The sequence below is a fragment of the Anopheles stephensi genome, chromosome X (genome assembly GCF_013141755.1).
Source record: "Anopheles stephensi strain Indian chromosome X, UCI_ANSTEP_V1.0, whole genome shotgun sequence".
Classification (NCBI taxonomy): Eukaryota; Metazoa; Arthropoda; class Insecta; order Diptera; family Culicidae; genus Anopheles; species Anopheles stephensi.
This window is the reverse complement of record NC_050201.1, coordinates 11687530-11714718: the sequence shown is the minus strand read 5'-3', so window position 1 is coordinate 11714718 and position 27189 is coordinate 11687530. Positions and strand designations below refer to the sequence as shown.

Here is a 27189-nt window from a genome sequence, read left to right as displayed (position 1 = left end):
ATTAATAACGATCGATCGATAAATAACGTTTCCTAACATTTTTGCTTAACTTTTACCTAAATTTAAGGTAACTCAGTAGCGAAAAGTGAGTGATGTGAGTTGGGTGGTTGGGGGGGGGGGGGGGCATCTATTAAAACTTTAGCCCTTATTTCAGACTTAAGTCGATGGGAGAATATGCTCCTATTCGACAGTTACCTTTCATTATGGAGATTTTAACAAGGGTTAAGGGCCCTACGGGACGCACTAACAATTCTGAAACTGAACCCGAACCAAGTATCCTGGATTCAGTTCCTATCCGATTTGGAGTTGGTTCCGAACCGGCGGCTCCTGTAAAATCAACTAAGTCCAGCTCAATCCATCCTTGAATTTTGAAAATTTTTCTTTCAGTTGATGCAAGTTCAGGTGAACTAAACATGAGCAGCAACTTTCACTTTTATTATTTAAAAATAAAAAAATAAATAAATACACCTACACAACTTGTATTTAGTTTAGAAATTTATACACAGAGATATACGTCCTGGCAGTTATTACGAGAATAAATTAAAAAAAATATATAAGAAAAGCCGCATCAAAATGTCCGTTACTCGATTAAATATCGCTTTTGAATTTCCATCCATCGAGCTACACTTGAAACCGTGCAGTATAAACGCGTGCCCCCCGCGAAAACGCTTTCCTGTTGTCTCACTCTCGCTAATCTTCCCGTTCCCGCTCACACGCGCAACACGCACACTTGCGTGCCATTTTTCGCTTGTGGTATTCCCTTCAGCCCTTTTACCGTATCAACCGCACCGCGGATAGAGTGGGAAAAGCGCACACAAACCCACACACACGCAAGTGCGCGGTCTGTTGTGATCGCGCGAACGTCAAACACGCCACTTGTTCGAAAGCGGCATTCAAAGCGGTCGGACGTTTGGCGATACAGCTCCGAAGTGATTTGAACAGCAACGACGACGGCGTTGTGTAGTTTTTGTTTCCGTTTCCTTTCCATCCATTCACTGTGTTTGCGGATAAAGCAAAAAACGTGTGCTGTTCTTCAGGTGCGTGCGTGCGTGATTCTTAAGTGGGGATATTAGATCAATAGAATAGAGTTTCTCGTAGTGTGTCGCTTGGTGTACTCGATGTGATGGTTTCTGCATATTTGTTTCACCCAAAAAAAGAGTGTTCATCTTAGTCGTACGAGGAGCGTACAAGACGCCGTATACTGTATCCTTGTTGTAATTGGTAGCAAGAGAAAAAACGGTTTGCCGCACGTGTAAGTTCCTCATCGGCCTTCCTATCAACCGACGTCAACCAAAATCAAGAATTGTTTGCTGCCACATAAATGCGGTGTTTTACTTTACGCGGCGCCAGCCGTACTTGCGCTGGAATGTGCCGCTGGCAGCAAGGGTTCGCGGAAGGGCCCCACCTAGGGTCATCTCGGCAACAGCGAGAAGAAAGACAAACGTAAACAACTTCTCGAGTGGCGAATTCGAAACAACACAACACCCCACACACGCCATACTCAATTCCTCGCGCAATTGCTTTGAAAATGGGTTTCCTCTGTCATCGCTGGTCTTTTAACATATTTTTGGCCTTTTTGAAAATTCGAATATTTAAATTCTTGTTATCGAACCTGCAAACATTTTGCGTTCTTGTTTTTGTGCGCATTTTTTTCTTTCTACACTCCACCTTCTCTCTTTCCCTTTGATTGGTTCTTTGTTTTCATCTCGATGTTCCGGTGTGCTGTGTGTGTATGTATCCTTGCGCATGCCGAGATTACAAAAAAAACACACATCGCTTGGAGCTTCACAACGCCAAGAAGCGCTCGAATCTGCCACTTGGGACCAAGGTTCAGCGACTTTTCCCTCACATACGCGTGAGCGTTTGTTTGTGTTTTACGGCTGGACTGTGTGGGCCCCGCGGAAGCGATCCACCAGTACGCACGCGTGTACGGACACGCTTCCATGTATGCGTGTTTGCTCCCTTTCGGATGCTGGCTGGAGTGTAGGCTTCATCCTAGAAGATTCTGGACATTCTTTGTCATCCGATATCCTGTGCGAAAGAGAGAGAGAGAGCAAGCGAGCGTGTAAAGATCCTTTTCGATTCATTTTTAACCACTGTTTTTCTTTGCCCTTAACAGCCCCTACGCTTCGGTTGGTTTTTCTTTTTGGGAACCTTTTTTTTTTAATCGGCTCTTCCGAGTACTTACAATCGAGAAATGCGTCCGTTCGGTGCATATTGGTTAGGTTTTTTGTTGTCTCATTCCTCTAAAAGCGATCATTCAATGCGTCGCTGTGTGTTGTGTAGAACCGGTCCGGAGCGCAGCATCACGTAGCATCAAATTATCTACACAGATGAGCACTTGCACACACACACACACACACACGCACACATAAAGAAGCGTATGCTCATCTCGTGGATGTGTGTGCATTTTTGCTGTTTACGGTGTGTTTCGGTGAGGAAAACAAAAAAAACCGTACACAAACACTTCTAACCACCACCATCGGTCAGATAAAGGTTCACTGTGTGTGTATATCTACATTGGTGTGTAACATAAATCCCACAAATGCTAACGAGGCTGCGAAGCGTGTTTTTGGTTGTTTGTTTGATGATTGTACTCTTCTTCTGTTATTGTTTTAATTATTGCGATGCATTGTACTTCCACCTTCATTTTCCATACCCAACACACACACACACACACACACACACACGCAATCGAAACCAGGAAGGATGCTCCGCGCTCTTTTTTTGGTTCGTATCGATTCCGATGCAATGATGATGGCAATGCCCCACTGCGTATGTGTGTATATGTGTATCTCACGGTAGTATTGAATTGACAACACACTGGCTGCACCGTGGTCGGGACGTGACCGCGGACATTACCGCAACGACGTTCGTCCTTCAAGGTCTAAGGTCATGGGTTCAAACCCTTGGCGTTGGTTGTATTTCGGTACCTCAAGGTTTTTCGATCCGATGCGCTTCTCCGTGATATAAAGGTCAGCTATCGATTATTCCGGGTGTAATGGGAGCCTTCTTGAACAAATTCAGCTAATTTGCCAGATGGAGCGATTCAATGAGGATCGCGGAATAAAAAATCTGTTCATTGTAAACATTAACTCTACCCTCTTGAAATCCGTTCGAGGGATATATTTATGGCGTTTTTCGAAATCTGAATAATACAAATTGGTTATTGGAATTCGGTCAGTTGGGTGCCAGAGGAGACAAGGTAGGACTAGGTATTGAATCCCGTCCGGAACTTCTCCCCGTACGCAGGATTATGCTGGTAAGCTAAATCAAGTAAGCCAGAAATAGAAGAGTTCAAGACCTCTCGAGGATTCTATCACGGGCTCCGAAGACACTAAAGAACTAGCAAAACTCTTCGCTAGAAATATCCGTCCAAATATGGATTGATTCCCCGTACGCAGGGCTGACTATCATTGACTATGGCTAAACTAAGTCAAAGTAGTCAGAAATGGTAGACACCAAGAACTCTGGAGGCAGTAGAGTTGGAGCAGAAGGTTTTTATGACGGCCTCCTGAGGATCGCTAGAAGAATGGGTCCGTCCGAATATGAATCGTCTCCCTTTGTAAAGGACTGACTATCTTTGAATATGGCTAAACTAAGTCAAATAAGTCAGTAGGTTTGATGTTGCACAGTGCTGGGAATATAGTTCGGTGGACAAGCCAGTAGTGGCGTAGATCTTCATAGTACAGGACCTGATAAAGTATTCCGCCAGGATCGTCTTCCCGTACCCAGGTCTGGCTATCCAGCTATACGGGTAAACTAAATCAAATAAGTCAGTAATGTCAGACCCAAAGACCGCTCAAGGTTGTAGAGCCAAACAAGAAGAAGAATAAATTTAATCAGTTTAAAAAGCTCATGGATATATTTATCCCGCTTTTCGATATCTTGTACGTCCAAGTTTTCCGGAATGTCAAAGACAGGACTTGGCGTCGAATTCCTATCATGGATCATCTCCCCATAGACAGGACCGACTATACAGTCTTTCGAGTAAATGAGGTGAAGAAAGCCAGAAATATAATAAAATCGAAGTCCTCTTGAGGTTTGAGGACTAAGGAAGCAGTTATTCATCAAGGACTCCTTCGGTGGAATTGTCTTCCCATACGTAGGACTGACTATCCTTGACTATGGGTAAACTAAGTTAAGGGAGCCAGAAATGGAAGGCCCCAAGACCTCTCGATATTCTAGAGTCAAGCAAGATGTTGTGCATCACGCATCTCAGTCAGGTGGTAGATGTGACAGCGGCACCGGTCTTCACTCGACAGAACCGTGGTTTAAATCTCATCTGGGCCGTTCCCAAATAGTGAGGTCTTGACTATCCAACTACGCGGTATCAACAAGTCTAGTAAGCAAGAAATGGCAGGCATGACCTAAGAGATTGTTAAGCCAAGAAATAAGAAGATGAAGCATCTCCTGAATGTCCTGAGGAGAACCTGAGAGTAAACTAAGTCAGGCAAGTCAGTAATGGTAGATCTCAAGACTTCTTGTAGTTGTACAGCCAAAGAAAAATCCTCACAAGGAATCATCATTAACTTCTTCTCGTTTTCTTTGTGTAAATGCTTGCAAAAACCCCATGTGCTACAACAATGTTTACATACGCTTAAACTGTAGCTTATTGAATTACGATTGATTCTAAATAAAGCGGCATGACGCGGCACCAGATCGCACCATCCATTACCCATTCGATACAATCCATCCGTCCGAGAGTTGTACAGCAAGGTCATTCGACACAACCCTTTTCCAATATTCTCCCTCGCCAAAAGTAAAAAGAAAAAAAAAATCAATCCTCACGAGTATCGGTTTTTTTTTGCTTGCGAATTTCGGTACAAGCTTACAACAAGCAGCACTACATTTTATACATCAACACTCACACATAGACACAGGTTTGGAAACAACAACAAACCACACACCAGAAACAAAAAAAAAATCCGGCAACCGAAAGCAGCAACCGATCGTGGAACCGATTTCGAAGCGGTATAAAAATCGAGTGCACTTTCCACAGCGTGCTTTTCCATTGGGAAGCTGGGAGGCTGGTGATGAAGAGCGGGCGGGTTGGAAGAGGGCGGAGGTTTGGGGTCTATGGGGGAAGGAAAGATAAAAAGTGTGTATACGTGCACGTAGGAAGACGTCGGCAAAATTGGGTTTGTCGGATCGAGGTGCGATGACTGGATCATCCCTCTCCTCCCTCTCTCTTCCCAACCCACACCCCACCCACACCCCAGACGGCGCCGGTGGAGGCAAACTAATTTCCGTTCTGGTTATAATTGAAAATTGCATTTTCACCTCGGGATGCGCCCGAGACGCGGATGCTACACCGAGGCCTTCGCAAGGAAGCAAGCCACGTTTTCGCTCTTTGCATCTTCAGCGAAAGACATCGCTACCCTCACGGGATGATGATGATGATGAGGATGGGAGCAATAATAATAAGAGAAACAAATTAATGTAATTGAAATGTTGCAAAAAAAGGGCGCGCACCCTGCCGGATCGGAATGCATCGAGCGATTGTCCGTTGCAACCCTAACCTTCATAATGCGCGTAGGATAGTTTACAGATTAGCAATGGTTTGAAATAATCCAGATTCTTCCGTTTTCCTTGCTGGGAAAATGGGAAGCGACACTGGCTGAATCCATTCGGTGCGGCTTTGAGAATGGTACAATCGATTCCGCGTGCAATTCTCATGACATGACCAGCTCGCGCGGAACAGGCTGGCGAGTCTAATGGTGTGTCTTTGTACAGTTCATAGTACTCTTCAGTGCAGAACGACTGCTCCAATGTTCTTTTACACATCTTGGTCCCAATAATCAAATTTTGCAAGCTTTGAACAGAGTCCATATCTCCTAAGGTGTACGTCTGGAGCTATTAATGGGTCAAATTTTACCGGGAGTGACAGGTGATATGAGTAGAGACTCATAAGGCTGTCTCTGAACCTCTATGTTTTTGTCCGTACTGACTTATGACCCAGGATAGGTGAGGTTATAGAGGACTACAGAGATGTGATTAGCTTGTTGTATGCCACTAATCTGCATCCCGAAGTCAAGCCATATGACAGGATCTGGATTGGTTTATATGAGATGATGCCAGAAGTCTCTAGTGATAGGTAGGGAAGTCTGGTGATAGACTCTAGAGATAGCAAGGAAGTCTCTAGCGATAGACACGATAGTGGCGGCGGTCCCCGCATGGCAGGACCGGGTATCCAGTCTCATCCTATATCAAAAAGACTAACTAGCTTACAAGTAGGTCATTTAACCGAGTATAAAAGTAAGTTCTAGATTAAAAAGAAGAAAAGGGAAGACCTGGGTCTTGAGAGTGTTCCATCCATCTTCACCTAAAACGTAACATTGGCATTAAGAATGCTAAGCTTGAGCAGAATTCCAACAGACCTAATTGTGTCGTCGACTGGGTGTGATCAAGTTATGGAAGTCGAAAATGGTAGGCCAAGATCTCTCGAGATGCTGGCATATGAGACTTTAAAATCTATGAGGGAGAAGGTTCTCTTCTCGAAGATTAGTCGCATTATGAACATCAGTGGTTGATTATTCATCCCGAATACCTCACTGATAGTTTCCCATTATCTCTTCTTCAAATGGGACACCGCTCGACACCTTGTAGTATCAGAGAGAATATCTCTTCACAGCAAGTGAACCTCTAGCTGAGATAACTGATACCTCAGCACTACTTCACGCGAAATAGTTATGTGACATGGTTATGAAAACAGTTGCAGGCGGAAAATAGTCACCGTACAGCTCAACAACGCTCGGTAGCTTCAGTATCATCACATCGAAATCGATCACATCGCACTGTTTCGAGCTGATTTACCCATAACAAAGATGTCCCTTGTTGGGCACGGTGTAACGGCCTGTGTAACGTACCGAAAGGGGGTTACACGAAAAACATTATTCGCTCACTAAAAACAGGCCGGCCCAAAATAATGCTGCCCAGTTGTTGACGATTATGGCATCCTACAATTATTTCAATTGTAAGCCCCGTGTGATTGTGCAAGCGAATCACTGCAAAATAGGAAAGAAGAAGCGCACCAAACACATTTCTGTGTTAACACAATGTAACACGGTAACGTCCCAGTGGTTCGGGTGGGTGCTGCTGCTGCTGCTGGGTGATGAGCTAGATGATTTGCGTTGCCGCTGTGCCGATCTCACTCTATTTTCCCTTTATTTGTTGCATCTGTAACCGACGCACTACGGACCACTCGGCCTATGGGATGTATAATTTGGGTCTGTTTGTTTTTTTTTTCTGCTACAGACTGGCCAATATTTCTAGCCTCGGAGCGTGATGCGATTTTCTGCCATCCTTTACAATCGGCTGTTTTTTGTGAATGATTCTTTGCCCGATTTTCGTTGGGGTCTGAAGAGTGAATGAAGGGAATGAAACGAAGCAATAAAAAAAAAACCCTCAAAGCAGACAAAAGAGAAATTAAGTATTTGAAGTAAAACACAATCTCATTTTTTGATTGACATTTTAATGTGCTAAAAACTGGAGCACACCACATGCGCCAGTGTGGAGACGTTTCTTGATGTCTCCACAACAAGCGCGGCACACATGTGTGCACGCAGGTTTTTTTGTTTGCTTCGGACGCTAGAAATCGTTGCACATCCTCCCTGATTGCTTTTTTTCCTCTTTCTCTCTCTCTCTCTCTCTCTTTCCTCCGCTTCTTCCCCATGCAGCGATTTTCTATGCGTTTCACTGGTCGTCGCGAAAGTAACATAAGAGCGAAGCACTGACGGCCGGATGACATAAGCGAGTTGGCATGCTAGAGCGCTGTGCCGCTGGGATGGCTTATGCCTTTGGCAGCATGTTTTCTGTTCATTTGTCTGCACGCCTCGCCAACCGCCGAGTGCCATAGTTCTGCTTTACATTTACACCGCTTACGGAATCACAATGTCTTCCCAATTGTTTTCGTGACACAGCGCTGCATAAGATGTGTGTATGCTGCTGCTGCTGTTCATGCTGGGCAGCGGTGAGATACTTGCTGTCCGGCATGTTTTTTCCCCCTTTAAATTTTCCCGCACGGTTCGCATGGTGGCTATTGGCTATTGTTGGTACGCATTATCAAGCTGGAGGGTTATAATTTATCGCTCAAGGTAGACAGTCGGTGATAGTTTGAGTTGCTGCTGGTTGACTGATGAAGTAGTCGACCGTTATGGCGAAGTTTGAAGTGATGTTTTTGATGTGGTTAAATACGATTGAGGAGCGAGCTCTCTCTGGAACGCTCCAGAATATCCAACACAAAATAAAATAAAAAAATCACGTCCATGTGCTTCCGTCCATGTGTAATGCCGTATCCTTCGTAATCACGAAATCAACGAATGTAACGTAACGCCGTTAATAGTTTTATCGAGAATTAACTCCCGGATTGGGAGCAGCTCCATATAGCGCAACTGGTAAGCGGTTGGCATTGCAACACACCTGTCTGGCGATCAAATTTCGGCAGCGCCGCGAGAGAGACAGCAGAGCAGAACCTTTATAGAAGGCTTTGATTATACGCTTCTTCCGCGAACTCTCTCTCTCCATCCAGATCCTCTCTCTGCTTTCAATTGGGGGATAAACTTAACCTTGTCATAGACAGGAGGACGACAACACAATAACCGCAAACATCACACAAACACCGCAAGTCGTAAAAAATGCGGTAGTAAGTACTACACAACGATCCTCTACTCGTGATGTTGGTTTTTGTCGCATAAAAAGGAGTTGTGTTGTGTGAGATGGGGGGCTCTTCGGTGTAGACGTAGAAAAGGAATCCAGTTTTTCGCCAGCAAAGAGAGTTGTGTGCTGTGTTACCGTAACCGGATGGAAGTCTCGAAACGAGCCTCTCTAGAGTGTGTGTATGGTAAGCTAAGCTTGTGCTTGTTGTGTGGGGCCCCCCTACAGGAGATCAGTAAAAGGGAAGTTAGAGCCCGCACATGCATAGCTGCACACAAACCGCAATTTTCTCGCTATAGGCTATAGGCGGTGGTGGTCTGGTCTCTCTCTTAGCTCCTAGCCTCTAGCAGAGGCCGCGCGTACACTGGCCCCAACGTTACGTGCCAACCAATTTCGGATCCCTTACATAGTTTCCCGCCGCTGTGCTTCTACCGTTTCCCACACACCCCGGAAAAGCCCTTCTTACTTTCATCCATCACCAACACTCTGCATCAGCATACTCTCGATTTCGTTCGCGCCCGCTTGCCTCAAGGTAACGCGGTTTGTGCGAGATTGGTCTGTAACGCAATTTCTAATCTCCACTACCCCGATATTCCGCCGCCTCGGAAGATTGCTTCCCTTTCGCCAACGAGCAACGAGAACGGTTGACATACTTTGTCGGTACCACCGAACCCGGAGGCGCTCTGCGGAACACCACAGCAGCTTTATTAATTTATTTTCTGGAACATCGTAATAATCGATGTTGTGTTGAGCTGGGGGTTTTTTTTTTACATATTTTCCTCCACTCGAGTTTTCTAGCGTTCCGTATTTCGAGAAGCCTCATTACATCGGAATCCGGAGCCAATGGGGTTCGATTTAATAATATCCTCCAATATTCCTCAACGCTCGAAGGCACGCTTGTCGCCACATTCGACACGTTCTTAATGCCGTGAAATGAGTGATAACAACGATCGGTTTTGCTGGTAGTAAACACGTTACCCAATATGGGTCGGGCGGGTGGACGTGACTCGTTGGGTTGTTTGTAATCGCCCTATTTGCGAACAAGCGACGAAAGCGAGCTCGATAATCTCTGTTTTTACTACCACACACATTGGACCCTCGTTTAAGCGACAAATCACATGTGCATGCTAGAAAGAGAGTGAGGGACGTGTATTTGTAGTGAGAATGATAAGCAAGCCCTAAAATGGCGCTGATTGTCTAAACAGAAATGGGGCAGTTTTACTAGCAATGACGTTTCGAGAACTGTCAAACTGGCCATTGTTGGGTTCTAGTAATCGCATCAAGCTAATGATGGAGATTAGACCATTAGGGTTAACATTTCGACAGTGCCGTGAAGAAGTGCTGTGCATCGATTGGTGCGGTGGCATGACACCAGACTCTCCAACCAGCAATCTTGTTTATGGTTCCGGCTTACACAATGGTCACCTCACCTTAATACAATAAGCGCAAAACCTTCGGTCTGCACTTGCTGCACTTCAGGCACAGCTCGCCACAGCGAACCAGCTTGCGCCTGGTGGAGGTCACCTTCTAGTGGGGAGAGTGTTATTTCGACTACTTTTGCTGCTAATTGCATCAATTGCTACGATTAGACCTTCGGCCAGCGTTCCTTTCGTCTTCGGCGTCAGCAGAGCGTGCAGAGCATATTGCGCGAGCTCCGCACGGCAGGGGACGCACCGTGGGACACAGTTCTCATGGTTAATGCATTGGGTTTCGGCGTTGGCAAGGTGCAGCAAGAAAGCTGCCGCAAATTTTCAACACTTCCGATCGATTGATCGGAAGAGAAAGTGCTGCTGGATCTACACGGTTGCGCCCACCGTGCACCGTCTATGGGGGGGGGGGTAAAAGGTGCACCAGCCAGCAAGTATCGCCGAATAAGGGGGCCTTGAAAACACGACTAAACTCTAAGCTGCTCGTCGACGCCCGGCACCAAATTAGACCAATCGTTTGTTTCACTCGTGCGGTGAAGTTTTCATGAGTTTTCGTATCCGCGCCAGTTTCCACGTTTGCTGCCCATGTATCTGTCCCATTTTCCCAACCCAAGGTGCTGCATGCCCAGCAACACCACTGACCACATTTCGTACAGCGATTTTTTGGCAATGTCTTGTTTTTTTTTTTGCTGCCTCTCGCTCACTCTCTTCATTAATTCCACTTCAATGCCGCGCTGCGAGAGTAAGAGTGGCCAAAACCCTTCCACCCAAAATGCGAAGGCCACCAATGTTTCCCAAACCGTGTCCGGATCCCTTCGCCCGCCGGTGTGAGGTGAGGTGTCGAAACATTAATAGAGACGCACCACCGAAACCGCTGTACCCGGCTGGAAACAGAACCTCGCGCAGCGAAAGCAATAGGAACTAAAATGGGAAGACGCCGAAGAGGCAGGCAGGCATTGGTGGTGAAGACTTATAAAACAATTCGCCACAAGCATGGAGAAGGAGAGCTGAAGAAGAAGAAAAAAAACACGCATAATTATTTGGAGGCCGATTCGCTTTTCTGATCTTGGACAGCGACAGCAATTTCATTGCGAGGCAAGATGGCAAGGCCTAGCTCAGAGAAAAAAAAAAAAAACAACTCCCCCCCGAAACATTGATTGACTATTTGTTGGGACGGCTTCAGGTGTGTGGTACCCTCATCCGAAGTACACACATCCTGCGTGGCGAGAGTTTCCGAAATTCGTCTGCTTGCTTTTATTTTGGTTTTTCGTCTAACTTTCAATCGGATCTGGTTGGTTGAAAGCAGTGCAAAAAGTTAGCCCAACGATGGACAAGCAAATTATTAACCTCGAAAGTGTTCAAGTTTCTATCCTCTCGCTGGTGGACGCTAGCTAGATCTGGGCAGAGATGTTGAGGCTTATCACTGGTTTGGTTGGTTTTGGTGGGGTGTCTGTGTGTGATCCAGCTGTCAACCGGGCAAACCCCCTAACCGTCAGGAGCTGTCAGCCGTGTATAACGAATGGCCTAGTTCGTGAGAAACTGTTGCGCCCTATTCCAACATTCCCGGCGTGGCCCCGCGCATTGTGTCTGCCGCACTTTCTCACACGAGTGCGGAGAACCGATCCGCGCAACGGATTGGCAAACATCCCATTCTTCCTAACCGAGCGTAGGAATCATCCCCCATCAGCTGGTGTGTCTCTAGGTCATCCGCACAGACGACTTTCGACGACCTGTCGCGGCCTAGATGTCGGAGAGGGTTGGTTGCCACATTCCAGCACGTTTGGTCCGTGCGCTGTGTCAATTCTGCCGTTTGTTTTTGGGTGGAATGTGGCCTCAAGATTTTCTTCCAACAGTTCCATCCAATACACCGTGCTAGGTGTTGAAGAATTTCTAGACAAGTACCTTTTTTGCCCAAGCACCAAGCCGCACACCATCTGACACAGGTTCAATCCGTAGGCCCTCTTTATCCAGGCACTCCAGAAGCAATGATAACATACTCCGGTCGCCTGCCTGGTGGTACGTGTGCTTTCTATTGTGGTTTGCCATACCGTACCCCGAGCACCCTATTCTGGTTTGCCTCTTGATTCTGTACGCTACTCGCCAACGGCCACCAGCTGACCACCAGGCTATTAATTTCCCTGTGCGTGGTTTCCGTTTTGCGGTTCGGGGGGGGGTTTTTTTTGTTGTTTTTATTAAAATATTTCCCCGCGTCTCGAATGCTCGGAGATGTTTTTCCTACACTCGAAAGGAAAGAAGCGAGGAACAAAGCACCTAAAATCGAAGTTACGAAGACTCGAAGCGTTCGCGCTATTGGCGCTGTATGCAATCTAGCCATTGCTTTCCACCAGCTTTTTTTCCACGGGCTTGTTTCGTGATATGTTCCCGGGTTCCATCTTCGACTGCTCCGGTACGTTTAGTATGTTGTTTTTCTCGCCCTTCTCCCATGCCCGCCGAGCCGGGGCTGAGGTTTTGTGGTAGATTTTCCTTGGGGTTTATCGTTTCTTTTTTCTCGGAAACAGACGCTACTGCCCTGTTCCCTGTTGGGGGCACCCAGTCGGTCCGTTAGACCGTAGACGAACGATTTTTGGTTGTTGTTGTTGTTGATGCTTTTCCAGTGTTGCGGACATAAGCGCCGAAACGAAGTGGTCGATTGTTTTGGGCGAGCAAAGCGTGAAGGCTGCCTGGTTGTCTGTTACTCCAACATCTCCAATGCGGTGGGTGCGCGCACCCACCAACGGGAGGGGAAGGGAGCAGGAGGGGAGGAAGAGATTCGGCACTCACTTCCTTGATTTCCACAATCCAGGTGCGAAAAGAAAACGCACCGCGCCTCGATTGGACGGTCCCGCCTGGCCACCATCGCATTCCATCCACGTTTCGGCAAGGGTGCGCTAGACGCCGGGCCCGACCCCGGCATCGTGAAGTGTAGTGAGTATGCAAAACTGCTGCTACGTGCGTGCTGCTGGCAGTCACGGTAGCACAGAGGCACACCGGAGGAGCACCTATCGATATCGTATCTAATTGGTTCGATGCGGAATATTTCTATCATATGGTTGAGTAATACGCTCAGCTGCGCCCGTGTGTTACATGTGCATTGGCCGGTAGCTGGGTGGATGATTGGTAGTATGGAGGCTGTGGCGATTTGTTGGTACAGATATGTCTTGTCGGTGCTTTTGGGGCGATTTGTGTAGACCAATATATCTAGAATACTAAAACTGGATTTGCTGTAGTCTTTGTGCTCAAGAAGGACCAAGAAGAAGCCTTGAGTAGTCAATAGCCATAGGTTTATTTATTCGAATTTTGAATTTCGTGCAGGTCTTTTATGTATTCAGAAGATACTCCCGTGTGTCTATTTGTACCGGAGGAAGTGATGTCCACGCTACTTAAATCTGTATCTGACATATCTACATCAGAGAATCTATATCCGAGCTGAACTAAGATCTAAAAACATTCTAAAATACTAAAAACTAAGATCTAAGATCTCTCAAGTACTAACTTCAGAGAACTTATATTCGGTCCAAGAGCTAAGATCTCTTAGAAATACAAAAAACTACGATCCTAGATCCCTCTGAAATTACCATCACATCGAAGAATTTATATCTGATCTAAACCAAACAAAGAATCCATATCCGAAGATCTAACATCTCTTAGATCAAAGATCTCTAATATCTAAGATGATTGCCTATGAGGATTTGCGATCCAGATATGATTTGATCCTAACTTTCGAACAGTGGCTAGCTGGAAAATCTAGACCAACATATCTGAGTTCGTTGTCGACCATCTGTTTAAATAGGACTAGCTATCAAACCTCAACGAAAGAATCAAGCTATTATGGTGAGGTGTTGCATGTACTTGAAAGATACATCCATATGTCAATCTGTGAATGAAGGATGAAGGGTTGCCCACGCTTCTTAGATCTGGATCTTCCAGTTTGATCTAAGATCTAAGATCTCTTTGAAATACTTTGAATTAAGATCTGAGATCACCCCGAAATGCCTACATCAGAGAATCTACATCCTTTCTGAACAAAGTTCTATAATCTCTCTAAGATCTCTTAGAGAAGATCTTTCATTTTGTATCAAATAAAGAGATGCCCACGCTCATTAGATCTGGATCTAATCAACTACCTGTTTTTAAAGTACCTACATCAGAGAATCTATATCCGGTCTGATCCAAGATCTCCCTGAAATGCCTACATCGAAGAATCTATATCCGTTCTGAATAAAGGTCTAGAATTGCTCTAAGATCTCTAAGACAATAACTGTCAATATGTACCGCATAAAGAGATGCCCACGCTCTTCAGATCCGGATCCCACCTACTAGCTGTTTTTAAAGTACCTACATCAGAGAATCTATATCCTGTTTGATCCAAGATCTAAGATCTCTTTGAAATACTTTGAATAAATATCTAAGATCTCCCTGAAATGTCTACATCAGACAATCTATATCCGTTCTGAACAAACAAAGTTCTACGATCTCTTAGATCAAAGTCCTTTACGATCTCGGATAATGATTGTCAAAGAGCATACAGCGGTACAGATCTAAAACATTGGTCCTATGTCTCCAATATGTAAATCTGTATCGGATGTAGAGATGCCCACGCTCTTAAGATCCGGATGCATACTTGTTGTTTCAGATATACCCACATCGAAGAATCTATATCCGAAGTTCTAAAATCTTTAACATCAAAGATGCCTTCGATCTAAGGTTTCTATGATGAAAGTACTGTACAGAGTACTGGTGTTAGCTTTATTATTGTATGTATTACTATTCGCCCACAGTAAAAACATAAATAAGTAAAAGAATCTTTGTGCACTGATCCCCCAATATGCCTTGATGTGATTCGTTACATTAGAGCTTGTTCTACATGTGTTCCACGTGCAGGAAACCAGTGATCTCAACTCATGTACAATCGTAACTTGTGGTCTAGGCAATTCCCTCCATCCTAACGGCTTACGGCTAGAAACAATGAGTTCGTTGTCTTTTCAAACCGTCTAGATTGGATCGGCGTGCTCGAATCGTTCTTTCGGATTTCATTCTATTTAGCATTGGAATGGTGGTTTCTTTCATGTGCCTCCCAGCACTCGCCATACGCCCTGCAATAACATCCATCCATCCCGGATCTAATGGTTTGCCCGCGTCTTTCATCTCCCAGCATCAGCAAGCAAAAAACGGTGATGCCTGGCGTAGAAGCGTCGTCTAGCTCATTTCCTTTCTCCGAGACGATAATAATAACCTGTTTCTTTTTAAAACTGCATCGTGTGGGATCTGGAGATGCAGCTGCACGGTACACTGCACCGTCGAGGCTGGAAGCGAGGCTGCTGGATGAAATAACGGGCTAAAACAGAACCGATGCCTCTGACTTCAGATAACCCCTCCCGGGCCCGGACGACATTGCGTCCTGTCCTCAACCTCAGCAAAAAGGCAACCCAACGCTACACACATCTGGAGTTGCGTTTGAGAATCCGCTTGGGTAGTTTCGGTCGCTGTGTGGTGCTCGATGGAAGGTGATTGGAAGAAAACTTTCCCCTCGGAGTCCTGGGCTGGCCGGGAAAGAATTTGAATATCTGTTTACTGCATTTCGGTTGCATGCGTTTGTTTACGATTGAAGAAAATGGTAGTTCTTCCACCATGGGGTACTTAGGGTCTCGGCGGTGCAAAAGCGGAGCAAAACGGCAAATCAGATGAAAGTTGGACGGACGGTTTGTTTTGGAGCAGTCGTAAAATGGAAACACATGTTGTGGCATGTGCACAGCAAAAGCTGATGTCATTCCGGCTGTCGAACTCTAACAGCGACGCGTACTACTGTTTTGGGGAAATTGGGGCCATTTTAATCGCTTGCAGCAGTTACCAACATCTCATCAATCTCGCTCAAATTCTCGTTTCCCATTCGCAGAGAGGGCGCCTCGCCTAGAAGTGAAAGCACGGAAATCACGCCACCAAAACGCCCGGACTCCAAACAACCCGGACCGCCAGAGCTGTACGCTGTTCTGCGCATCGGAATCCCGGTCCACGGGAAGGTAAGTGAGCTGGAATCGCAGCCCCGGGGACATTTGATGTTGATTGATGTCCACCAATCTGCCGCTTCCCGAAAATCTGTCTCTCTAACACAAACGCCACCGTATCTAGCTCTCTGTCACGGGGTTTGCCGGTTCCCACCGTGCCCGATTAGGACGCTTTAATGAGCCAAATTGAAACAGTCCAGGCAGGCAGTCGCAGCGCACAGAGAACCGAAAGGGAGCACCGTTTTGTCTGGTTGGCTGTCACTTATCTGTTCAAATTTTATGCAAGTGGGCCATCCGCTTCCGGGTGGGAACATCGCGCAGAGCAGTGTAGCTGGTAAGGGTTTGAGGTTTGACACTCCATCGGGGGTAGAACAATTGCTTTCCGGACGGTGGGGAACAAACGGAAGCATACAACGGTTTTGGCACAGTTTTTTTTTTGACGGCCCCAAAAAGGGAACAATAACGAGCGAGCGCACGAACGGCTTAACTGCGTCGCTTAAGCAGCTTTACATCACGTGCACAGGTGTATTGTCGCCCACGCATTTCACCATGGTCGGTGGTGCGTGTGTGTGTGTGTGTGCGGGCGTGGGTATATGGCTTCCAATGTCAGACCTTGTCTATTATGACAGACATGTACACGTGTGTGTATGTGTGTTATTTGGTGGGACTTTGTGTAGGGAGAAAGGTGAAAGTGTTGACAGCGCTTCTCAAGCGGGTGAATAGTGTGTTTAGATGTCAAAGCTCTACAATAATGTAAGGTGAGGAGGATAAGGAAGTCCCCCCGAAAAAGAACACTTCAACTGACAGCTAGAACAATCAAGGTCACGTGTGTAGCTTACGAATTGTACCGGCACGATGTGACACTGGTTCTGCTCGGGCACGAACTAATAGAACTGCGGTGATGCATATCATTTGTCGGACATTGTCGAATGGTATACACGCCGACACATCGTGCACGCTCTCGTCAAATCTCGTTTTACGCCCAGCTGTTTTTGCAGGTGTAACCACTAATCAAACAGGTAATACGACTTTATTACGTACTGGTATACAGTGGCGGTAATGAATGTAGAGCTATGTGAAGGTTTAACGAAAATCAAAAAAAGGTCTGGATGGCCGGATAAAAGATTTTAAGAGCGCTTTAATTAGTCTGATAAAATTATTAAATCATATAAAAAGAAGCTGATGAAGAAGCTGAAGAATCCGGACATATATACTCCGCTTGGATTCGGTAAATTCGCAAGATATTCGAAGATATTAGATTGGTTTTTTAATGCGATTCATCAGCATCCTCTCAACCGAGCTATCGACCTGAGAAGCTGTTTTGGCAGACAGGTGTCTATTAAAAAAATTGCTACAGTCACAGAACAGTGGTGATGTCCGTAAGAAATTTTAGTGAATTTTCGGTAACCTATTTGTCCCACAAATTGAAGATATGACCATATGCAGGTCTCAGAACACGAGTGCTTATTACAAACCAGACCCTTTCTCTCTCTCTTCGCGGCCTATTAGGTCATGCCTGCCTATTCTGGCTCACCAGACTTAATGCTATCACATAGTTGCATAGTCAGTCTTCACTGCGGGGGAGTCCTCCTCCGGATGGGATTGGAACCTCGGTCTTGCCGTATGAAGACTGGAGCCGTTGTCCCGACCCGACAAACCAGACCATAAATTCCAAACCTCTTAAAGAACATTGATCTTCGAAGTGCTCAAGGCTCATCAAGGAACCTAGTAATGGTCCTGTCCGGATCGTCTCCTCGTACGCAGGACTGACTATTCAGCTATTGATGTAATAACCTTTCGATGTTATTAGCACCAATGGAGATAAAGAAGAAGGAGAATTTTGCTGTCAGCTTTGGTAAGCTGTCACCAGTGGCGGATCAAGCCCCATTGGAGGACCTTTTAAGATTGAAATTTGGAGGCATATCGAATCTGTTGACGGGGCCAAAGTTAGAGTCCAAACGGAGATATTATATGAGAGCCCTTAATGGAGCTCGGAGAATTCTAAATGATCGAAGCTTCCAGGAAAGATACCCCTTGAGGCCCCTAGTATCTGTTCAATATACACATACTATGGTCCGTACTCGAAGGTCGTTAAGCAAAAGTAGAAAAATAGAACGCAAGTTGAATACCTGAAATTGAAAAAAAGAGGGAGCCTGAATTAAAACTGTCAGGTAAAACAACCGATTCTGCTGCACAAATTACTTCCGACTAGAATAATCGGTGTTGCGGAAACTGATGGCTTGGACCTTGAAAAAATGGTCCATACTCCAATATTTAACTATTTTTTTAGATAAAATTTTACAGTACTTTTTATTAAATTTCCAAACCATTTTTCGAAGGTAAAAATTGATAGAGTCCGGATTCGAAATAACCAGAGCTTCTGTCTTATTAATAACAAAATAATGATGTTGTTACACTTATTACCAACACTGTAGTCCCACTGATCTACTCACCCCAAAATGGAGACAGTGAACATATTTTAATACCAAATAACCTGATTTGATTCCAGAGATTGGACGTTGGCTGGATGGTTTTTTGTCCGTGTCGCGCTAAAACTACGTACACGCTTATGCAAATTCCATGCCAGCTTTGTGCACGTATTTTATAACCAGCGCCGCAAATGCACCACATGCAAAACCACCTTTTCGTGGGATTTTTATCAGTACCGTTTTGTAATCCCAAGCCAAGACCCTGGACCCCAACAGACTTAGGGTGCTATGCTGTGGGGCCTGGTAAAAGGGGTAGCAGACAGACGGTGTTTGGCGTTACGGCGTGATTAACGATTCACAAATTATGCAACTTATCAATTCCATGGCAGGACGCTTGGAATGTGTTTTTCGGGGGGGTTGAATGTGCAGCATGCTAATTACTATCTTCATCAACCTTCATCCAGGTTGCACCCGGGGTAGTGCACGGGTCGTGTGGGTTTTCTTTCCAGATTACGCGAGGGAAGACAGTACAGCGGGAGAGGCAGGAAAAAAGCGGCTGGTTGTGCAATCGCGTTCTGACAAGCGCCGAGACGTTTGCAACACTTGTCCACGTACACGCCAACCTTATGTACGTGCCATTTGCAAGTAATCTGCATCTGCATAGTGTTGTGACCAGAAACGGAGTTGAGCGGATTGATAAGAGATGTGCGCCTGCAAAGGGGTGAGCACAGTCGGTGATGTCTCGGCCGACCGTCTACGGGATGGCAAGCATAATGTGTGACCGGAAGAGGAGTGTAAATCTAGAACAGGTTACTTGCTCATCTCCAACTCCCAATCAGCGAGAGATGCACAGCAGTGACCGTAGCGCGACATTGAGCTGGTGTTTGCTTTGGGTGTGCATTGGAAATCGCCAATCGTACCACAGCGCCATCGAGTTACAGCATCAGGGCGAGCGAATAGACGAAAATACGCAACATATACGAGACGCACCTCCGACTGTGTTGTGGCAAAATATGCGTGACACAAAGTGCGGGGAGAGAGAGAGATGCGGGTAGATGAAGGGGGCGGGGAGGGAGGCAAAAATGATGGAAATTGATCAGATTATGTAACCGTGCCACACTGTGTGCCGGAAGGTTTAACGAGGCCTGCTCGGAAGTGGAACCGGTACGCAAGCGAATGCGCACACCGGTTGACTTAGTTAACCGTTTCGCCCGGAGGGATGTATTCAAATTTGTGGCAAACATATCGAGACTTGAGCGTTGAAGATGGGCACGTTCTACCCTGACCGTTTGTCACATTTTGTCTACATTCCTTGGGAAGATATACGCGGTGAGAGATAATCAGGTCCCAAGTAGGACAACCTGTTATGCGGATCGGGTAGAAGATAGGAAGAATTTCTGTCAGGTATGCAACACCTGAAGTGCGTTGAATATCTCATTATCATACAAGCCTGTGGGGTGAATGGTCCAGAAGACTCTTCTTGCACGTCACTGCCGACAGTTGCTCCGCAAAGTTTATCACTCGCGCATCATCTCCGGAGAAGAGTTGTTTTTTATTTGATCAGGTGTGCTGCTCTCTGGATGAAGATAAGATGCCGTCTTATCTTATGTTTTGGTTAGGTTGTTGTCTTTGAGTGATCGATGAGATGATGTAGACTTCAAGCTTATCGTGTTCGGATAGTAACTTTACTATCTGAGAGGCGGGAATACTTTTGGAGACTTCCTCTCTTTATCGTAGAAAGGAATTTACATTGTCTTAGGTGATGTTCTTCGCCACTTATCTAGCAATAGATGCTGGGATTTGGGAGTCTACGAAGTTTTGAAGGCGGGTCTAACTATCTAGCTAAGGGCTGAAATCAAGTGAAGGAGGTATGAAATAGAGATCTGAAACCTCTTGTGGTTGTAGTGTCAAAGAAGAGAATAAGACGAAGTTTTGTCGAGCGTTTGACATACTCAACTTATGAGAATTTGCCAAGTCTCACCCAGGTCCTGCAAACTTACTACAAAGCTTATACTAGGACATCACTCAACTTTTCCTAGTCTCGCCCAGGTTCGGCCAAACTCACTCCAAAGTTAATATCCGTGTTCAACGACTAGATCTTAAACTGACATAAACTTTGTTTTCACTCTGCTCGACGGTATTGTAGGGACGCTTGAAGTTACGGGATAACCTAACCGATACTACGATGTATCGACCACACTTTATACCAACCAAAACGATCCGTGAGAAAATGCGAATCTTCGAGCAAGGTTTGACTAGTGATGTAACGTGTTGCTGTCTCGCTCGTTCTCCTAAAAAAAACCAGAATGCTATTATAGTTCGCTCTCCAATAAAGTACTTTAGTAATTGAAGTTCGTTACAGCTTAAAAAGTTACTGCTATGTGCTCAGTAGATTTCCCCAATATGTCGGCTATATCTCTATGCTCTAAGGTGCTTTATCTGGTTTTGTTAATTAATGACACACTTTTTTTTGTTGTTGAAATCCCACCTGCAGATGAAACAAACCTAGACGATAGGATCGTCCCAACTAGTACGCAAGCGAATCAAACCCATCACCAGCAACGCCGCGCTTCGTCGGCCGAACTACACAGCGCAGCGACCAGATCTGGATCACCCGGTGCGGGAATGATGCGCCCGATAAGCACAAGCCAAAGCGTCATGACGGACGCCCAGGGACTAATCGTACCAAAGAAGCTGGTCAACCCGGTGCTCGAATCGATCGATCGACAAAATCTGCACCGCGAAATGATGTTCAATCAGAAGATGTAGGTGTATGGGGAGGATCAACCTCCCTGCTACGCGGTAGCATGCTGGGCATGATACTATTTTTTCTTCCTTTTTTTCTATTAGTGGCAAAAGCGTACTGAACCAAAAGTCGGAACTGCAGCGTGCGCTCGAAAAGCAAAAGGAGCGTCAGGTGCTGGCGGCACAAAATCTCGCCAAGCAAACGGAGCAAACCATTGCGACCGAGCTGGGCCGCGTCATCATGCAGCGGGCCCAACGGTTGGAGCAGCAGAAGGGTGGCAGCGGGACGGGCGGGAACGATCCGACCGCCGGTTCGATCAATCCCGAGTATTTAAATGCACGCGCCAAACTGCGGGCCACGGTCGATACGAAATGAACGGGCGTGCAGCCGTTGGGCGCCTCCATTGATGATACGCAGTAACGCTTCCTGGTTTACTTCCTAAAAAAAAAAAAAAAAACAAGAACAATTACACCCGGACACGATGGAATGGGATTGGCCGTACCCCCTGGGGCATGTTTGTAATTGAATCGGTTTTGTTTTAAGCTTTTTACGTTTAAGAAAAATATTCTTTTTTAAACTATTCTTCAGACACACTTCTTCAGAAACGAATAGCAAGTAACGTGCAGCAACAGCAGTAGCAGCCATAGAAATTAGGTTCGAAGTTGGTATTTGCGAGTAGTGTATGTGTGTGTGTGTGTGTGCGTGCGCGCGTGCGGTACGATTTCAGCAGAATGGAACACCGTTGGGTGGCAAAGGGGCGGGAAAGGAACCCACAAAATAGGGGGGAAGAAAAAACTACAACCCGCCAGCCAGCCGGGGGCCCGTTCAGCACAACACTGCGCCCAGTTTCTTTTGAAGTGTGCCATTTTACTGAAACGAAGTGTGAATGAGTAGATCGAATGTATGTGTGAGTCTGTTTTTTTTACCCGCCAGTGATAAGCGAAGTATGTGTGCAGAAGGATGCAGATTGCATGCAGAAAACCATAGGCTTTAAATAGGATTAGTGAATGAATGCGCTCTGTTGGCTGCAATAATTGTGTGTGTGTGTGTGTCTGGTTTTAAAGAGAGAAAAATCGTCGTGAAAAGCTTCACCCTCAACTCTACTGATCTGGTTCCTTTTGCCTATCTAATTTCCCCCCTCCAAAAAAAGAAGCTAGAAACGTTTTTTTGGAAAAGGAACTCTTTTTTACACCTGTACATCGTGTTTAGCGCGACCTGTGCTGTAATCTAGTTTGAGATGGCATTTCTACGTCTGTGTGTGTTTGTGCTAATATGTACTGATAGGTGATAGGAATGAAACAGGGCAATGAAAACAAAACAAAAAAACCAATAGACACCGATAGTTCTTCCAAAAATACAGAATGCAGATTAGATATTTCTAACCCCACGGTATTGTACTGGAGACTGGTATTGGGAATGATCGAGCTAGGGACAGAGAAGAGAGAAAGGGAGAGAGATTTTAATTATACAATCAAATCGTCGTAGCTGATTGTTTTTTTATTTGGGAGGGGGACGATACGTAGATAATAAAATCAGAAGATAAAGATCCCCCCCCGTCAAAAACCCACAACACGCCAAACACAGCTCAAACCTATATCCTCGTTGGTATTAAAATTGGAGTAAAGAAAAAAGGCATCCTATATATACCAAAAAAAGGGAAACAAAGGAAAACCAGATGGACTAGATATTCAAACACTAAAGAAGGCTGATACGCGGATCAACAGAGTAAGAAAAGGCGCGAGCTCAAAAAACCGATAATCTCCGAACCGTTTTGCGTTCAAACGAATGATAATCCCGGAATGGAAGCAATTTTTCTTTTCTTTCTAAACGCATAGAATCGCTAATTATGCTCAAGAAGCAGAGTTCCACTAAAGCATTTCTTCTCAAATAATGTAATTAAACGTTACTCGTTGTTCGTGTGCTTGTACATACAGGAATTCCTATTTAAATGATCACAATCAGACCCATATGCCATCGTGGAACGGAATTTGCGGTAGAGTTATTGCTCAAGCTCAAGGTATGTGTGTGCTCAGTACGCGGAAGTATGGTGGAAAAGATCATCCATGACAGGCCATCAATGGCGGCCCGATTATCTATAAGACGTGAAGAAACTTCCCCATACACACACACACACACACGAAACCTCACCGATTGCTCACCAAACCAAACGCCTTCGTTGCGTTTATGCACTGGGGTAGAGTGAAACCGCGACGGCGACCGACAACAGAGAAAAACTGCTGGTTTGTGTAATTTGCAAAAGTGTATTTGGCAGTAGTTTCGCGGATTGGAGCGTGTATTGTTCGATCGTCACCAAAATAAAAAAAAAAAACAAAAATCAATTCAAAAATTGCAAAAGAGCCTCAACCGTTCAGGATACCCCGTTTGTGATAGACCGCTCACGCAAAGGACACGAACGAAAGCGAAGTTAACATGATGGATGGACGCAAACAAATGTTGCGCCACGTGCGCTCTTTTTTTTAAAAAAAAACTCATCACCTCCCAACCACTTGGGTGGAGGAAACATGGTTTTGTAGCAAGCAGGGAAAGCAAAGTAACAATGATGGGCTTCATCTACCCTTTTTACAAAACAAAAAAACAAACAAACAAACAAATTGGGCCTTAGCGTAACATCTTGGAGACTTTGAAGTGCGGAAAACGTGAATGAAATACCTTTTTTTACCATGAATGAAAAGTAAGCAATCAAGCAACAACACAGACGCAACACATCTTACCACCGCAAGGCAGATCGTACAGTGAGTTGGAGGGATTTTAAGTTTAAGAAGTGAAGCATTTTAATGTATACACGCACCCACACACACACCCGCACATAGAGCAACAGGATGTTCTTTTTGATGTATGTGTGTGGGTGGTGTCTATAAAGGCTGTCCGAATGTGATTATGGGTGATTTTTTCGGTTTCTTTAAAATTATAAAAAAAATTGGAATTATGTTGTTTGTAAAGTTTAGTTGTTTGTGGTTCTCATGTTTAAAAAAAAAAAAAGATTGTTTAGAAATTGATCAGTGAATTGAAAAAATGTTTCACGAACATGTTGGTAATTTGATTTTTAAATAACATTCAGTTACGAACATACTAAACAAAAATCATATCGAAAGAAGAAACAATTTTTGGACACAAAACACAAAAAAAAACATAAAACAAATACACCCCTAAAAACATTTTCAATGACACAATGATTTATAATTCGCAAGCATAATATATACAAAGCCCCACTACCCAGCGTACCCAACGTAGTGCAGAAACATATAAGTGTCTTAAGCAAAAGAAAGATTGAACTTACAGAACAAAACCTTAACAAAAAACCAGCGTGTTAGCGTTGTGGGTGTGTGTATGCATGTGTTACCGGCGTATAGTAGTAGCAGCAAACAAAAAAAAAGCCAGAAAATAAACAATATACCCTACTAGTTCTCTTGATAAAAAAAAATCCATCTATATTTTAAATGTTTCTATTTAAAACAACAAAACACTACTACACAGTTCTTTTAATTGAAAAATAGTATTTTCTGCATTGTGAAAAAATAGAAATAAAAATAAAAACAGAAAAAAAGTGTTTAGGGGATCTTCCGCACGTAACGAGTTTAGGAGTAGTTAAAGTGAAGGTGTTAAAAGAAGATGAAAAGATTAAAACAATATTAAACTGTGTACCCCAACCAGAGCAAGAAAAAAATATCGAAAGAGAGAATAGAGAAGAAAAAACAAAATTTTGAGTGTAAAAATGGTTCGATTTTAGCACACTCAGGCGGTGATGGAACAAAAACACAAAAAGAAAGGACAATTTTTAACATTACAATCAATAGAAGAAAATCGGAAAATCAAACATAAAAAATTTATATTTTTTGGCCATCAATCCACCCATCCAAGACGACTGTGAATTAAATCACAGACTAGCTTTGGTTGGGAAAGGATGGGATAATATAACTTTGAAATGAATCGCAACGAAATTTCACTACTTTTCCCATAATCTCTCTTGATGGTAATTTCTGTACTACCCTGAAACCATCACCGATCGGAAACTGTTAAAATCGAAACCCGTTCTTTGCTCGGATTCGGATTGATTCGTGACTATCTATATCACACCCTGAAAATTGTAACGAAGTGAGACGAGAAGTACAGCAGAAACAAAAGAAGCTGGTAGAACCGTTTATTACGTGTAAGCATTTTATTAGGTTTTAAATATAGGATTAAAAAAAACAGAAGGAAAACCATAACTCTCTAGTTGGCGTGTTATTTTTTATTCGCTGGGTTTAAGCTTCTTTATGAGAAAACATATTTTATTGCTTTATTTTATTTAGTTTTTATTCATTTTTAATTCTCATTTTAATAATATTACAGATTTTTCTCGAAACGGACCGATATTTTCCCATACCATGAGTTCCGATAGTGAGAGACCGCGATCTGCTCGAGTGAGAAACAAATGTGCTCGACATTAACGACAGTGAGAAAACAGCTCGAATCGTTGTGTGGTTAGGCTAGTGCCCGATAGGTAGCGCTCGCGGATATTCAAAATAAAGTCGTTGATTTAGGTTGTTTACTGATTAAACATTTCTTTGAGGGCAATGAGGACTCAACAGCAGGTTAATGGGTTTCTTATCTCTGATGGTCTGTTATATCAATTTATAAGAACAATTTAACGGGCTTGAGAGATACATTTATACCACTTCAAAATTAACGAATTCAAAGATACGATAAAAATACTTATTTATCATTTAAACAACAATTTAAATATTTTTTTGCAACATTTTTCTTTCGTAAATCGATTCAAAATTAAGGGTTATTCATCAAATTGATGAGTCCCGTAAATTGCAGTGAACCCAAAAAGACTAGTGATGGGAATATTCCCTTTTTCTTAACTCAACGGAACCAGTTTCTTTTCGGAAAGGAACGGAATGAACTTAGAAGGGTTCTTTGAACCTACTTTAGTGGGAACAAGGTCTATCGTGCAGTAGTTGTCAGTGTACTATTCTCGTCTCGATAATAATATCGTCGAATAAAGACTGCCGTTTCTCTAGAGAAGGGAATCTTACAGTATAACAGGTTCTTTTAAATAAGCGATTAAATTAAAAAAAGTTTAACAATTATTAACACTCGCCTCTATTATCTATTACAACTGTCAGCAGTTTAACCCTCTCATGGTTTTAACCCTCTCATGGACGACTAAATAGATAGGTGCAAAAACACTACTCTCTAATTCTATTTGAACCTAGCTTCGATCCTTCCATTGAAGGAACGGAACGAATTAAAAATCATATTACCTTACCCATACCTCGGCAGGAGCTCGTTCTTAGAAAGAAAGCAAAATTTGATTGATGTTTTGATTAATGATACGAAAGCACGCGCTCTAAACAGAATTTCTGAGAGTTGATTTTAAATGTCTTAAAAATGTCGATAAGGAGGGTGTTGGGAACACTTGAACGCTGTCATATGCAAACACGTAAGCCATGAACGATTGTCATTTTTGTTCCATCAACATTCTCCTCGTGTCAATGACATGAACCGTAATAAAGATCTGGTGGAAGCATAGGATAAGAAGTGAACAAGCGTCAAACATCCCGCAAACCTTGATACGAGACGACTCGAGGGATAATACCTGCCTCCGACCGGATCGGATAAAGTCAAACGGCAAATTGGATTAGTAGCTTATTGTGACTTTGCCCCATTGTATTGCCGTTTGCCCTTTAGCGTGGCGCGGATTTTCCTATCCCGGTTTCAGCGGGTTAGCCGCACCGGCCTCACCGACCCCGAAAGTAAGTTGTTGGCTGTTGGTGTGCTGGTGTTAAGTCCATAATTTACAACGGCTTATGTTGCGCCTTTTCCCCGAAACGGACCTGACCCACCGAGGACTTGCCAGAAAGGGGCAAGTTAATCCAGTGTGTGACCTTACGGTTGGGAGCTGCGCTGGTGAAATTACAACT

At 44.3% G+C, this 27189-nt stretch overlaps 1 protein-coding gene across 2 annotated transcripts; it reads left to right on the top strand.

Annotated features, from left to right (window-relative positions):
• Positions 1-772: 772 nt before the first annotated feature.
• On the top strand, positions 773-25485 carry LOC118508112 (protein FAM107B). Of its 2 annotated transcripts, none has more exons than XM_036047618.1 (4): positions 773-1037; positions 15976-16099; positions 21008-21278; positions 21364-25485. In XM_036047618.1, the coding sequence occupies exons 3-4, from the start codon at positions 21139-21141 to the stop codon at positions 21632-21634; spliced, it is 411 nt and encodes a 136-aa protein (XP_035903511.1). In that variant the 5' UTR covers positions 773-1037; positions 15976-16099; positions 21008-21138; the 3' UTR covers positions 21635-25485. The 2 variants fall into 2 exon arrangements, with proteins under 2 accessions (XP_035903511.1, XP_035903501.1); XM_036047608.1 differs by lacking the exon at positions 773-1037 and adding an exon at positions 1071-1252.
• Positions 25486-27189: the final 1704 nt, after the last annotated feature.

Bases quoted from the DNA above. Each gene is read 5' to 3' on its own strand.
- LOC118508112 (XM_036047618.1), top strand. From the start codon at position 21,139: ATGATGCGCCCGATAAGCACAAGCCAAAGCGTCATGACGGACGCCCAG. The intron at 21,279-21,363 runs GTAGGTGTATGG...TTTTTCTATTAG, and splicing joins ATGATGTTCAATCAGAAGAT to TGGCAAAAGCGTACTGAACC.